This window comes from Calidris pugnax, unplaced genomic scaffold, assembly GCF_001431845.1.
Source record: "Calidris pugnax isolate Ruff unplaced genomic scaffold, ASM143184v1 scaffold464, whole genome shotgun sequence".
Classification (NCBI taxonomy): domain Eukaryota; kingdom Metazoa; phylum Chordata; class Aves; order Charadriiformes; family Scolopacidae; genus Calidris; species Calidris pugnax.
The window spans coordinates 9,945-11,523 of NW_015091164.1; the positions used below are offsets into that span (position 1 = coordinate 9,945).

The 1,579-nt window shown below is 59.8% G+C and overlaps 1 protein-coding gene across 1 annotated transcript in view; it reads right to left on the bottom strand.

The window, feature by feature from the left end:
• Positions 1–1,579, bottom strand: part of LOC106898214 (glutamate receptor ionotropic, kainate 5-like) — a gene marked incomplete at its 3' end in the record, with an annotated part of 19,212 nt that overhangs the window by 527 nt on the left and 17,106 nt on the right. The window contains exons 8-10 of the mRNA XM_014959329.1: positions 1,424–1,446; positions 949–1,122; positions 692–857 (exon numbers count right to left, since the gene is read on the bottom strand). Of these exons, the coding sequence (XP_014814815.1) occupies positions 692–857; positions 949–1,122; positions 1,424–1,446 (363 nt within the window). The remainder of the gene's footprint in view (positions 1–691; positions 858–948; positions 1,123–1,423; positions 1,447–1,579) is intronic.

A 1,579-nucleotide genomic window follows, 5' to 3' on the forward strand; every position in this document is an offset into this window, starting at 1 on the left:
TTAGTTGGAGTTGGTTGGGCCGGGTTGGGTTGGCTTGGGTTGGATTGAGTTGGGTTGAGTTGAGTTGGGTTGAGTTGAGTTGGGTTGGGTTGACCCAAGTTGGGTTGGGTTGACTCATGTTGGTGGGGTTGGGTTGATCCAAGTTGGATTGGGTTGACCAAGGTTGGGTTGGGTTGGGTTGGGTTGGGTTGGATTGAGTTGGGTTGGGTTGGGTTGGGTTGACTCATGTTGGTGGGGTTGGGTTGAGTTGGGTTGGGTTGGGTTGACCCAGGTTGGGTTGGTCTGACTCATGTTGGTGGAGTTGGGTTGATCCAAGTTGGATTAGGTTGACCCAGGTTGGGTTGGCTTGGGTTGGATTGAGTTGGGTTGAGTTGAGTTGGGTTGGGTTGACCCAAGTTGGGTTGGGTTGACTCATGTTGGTGGGGTTGGGTTGATCCAAGTTGGATTGGGTTGACCCAGGTTGGGTTGGGTTGGGTTGGGTTGAGTCGACCCAGGCTGGGTTGGATTGACTCATGTTCATTGGCTTGACCCAGGTTGAGTTGGGTTGACCAGGGTTGGCTTGCCTAAGGTTGGGTTGACCCATGTTGGGTTGGGTTGACCCAGGTTGGGTTGGTTTGAGTTGCCTTTGGACGTTCCACGCCCCACCATTCTCCTGTCCCTCATGGAGCCTCTCCCAGAGGTGGGACCTCACCTGGAAGAAGGTCATGGTGGAGCCGGCGTGGATGGTGCCGTACTCGATGTTGGTCTGATCGGCCAAGTCATCGGCCGACTCGATGGGCACCTCCATGCGCTGCACCGTGAGGAAGGCCGCCAGGTTGGCCGTGTAGGACGAGATGATGATGAGGGTGAAGGCCCACCTGGAGGAATGGGTCAGAGGTCGGGGGGGGAGGGTTCTCCGAGGCCGGACACCCCCCGTGGCCACCCTGAGGGACCTCCCCTGGGTCTCACCAGACCCCGCTGACGCAGCGGGTGGAGAGGGCGCGGGGCATGATCTCGGAGCCCTGTTGCATGAAGCCCCCCACGGGGAACCAGAGGCTGTTGCCCAACGTGTACTGGTTCTCCAGGAGGTTGTGTCTCTCCCGCAGGCAGGGGTGGGGGTTGTACCACTCGTAGGGGCTCAGCCTGGGGGGGAAAGGGGGGGGACACGTCATCAGGGACAACTGCCCCCCCCTTCCCTGCCCCAGAGACCCCATGGGGTGGGACAAGACCTCCCTGCCCCCCCCCGAAGCCACCACTGATATTTCAGGGGGGTTCCTGGAGCTCCTTGTACCCCCGAAACCCATCAGTGATGCCCCGGGACCTTCCTGAACCCCCCCAAAACCCATCAGTGACCCCACAAGGAGCTCCAGGACCTCCCTGTACCCCCAAAACCCATCGCTGACCCCCTCAGAACCTCCCTGCTCCCTCAAACCCCGTTACTGACCCCCCCCCAGGACCTCCTTGAACCTCCAAAACCCATCAGAGATCCCACCAGGAGCTCCAGAACTTCCCTCCAAACCCCTCAGAGACCCCACCAGGACCTCCAGAACCTCCCTCCACCCCACAAACCCCTCAGTGATCCCACCAGGAGCTCCAGAAC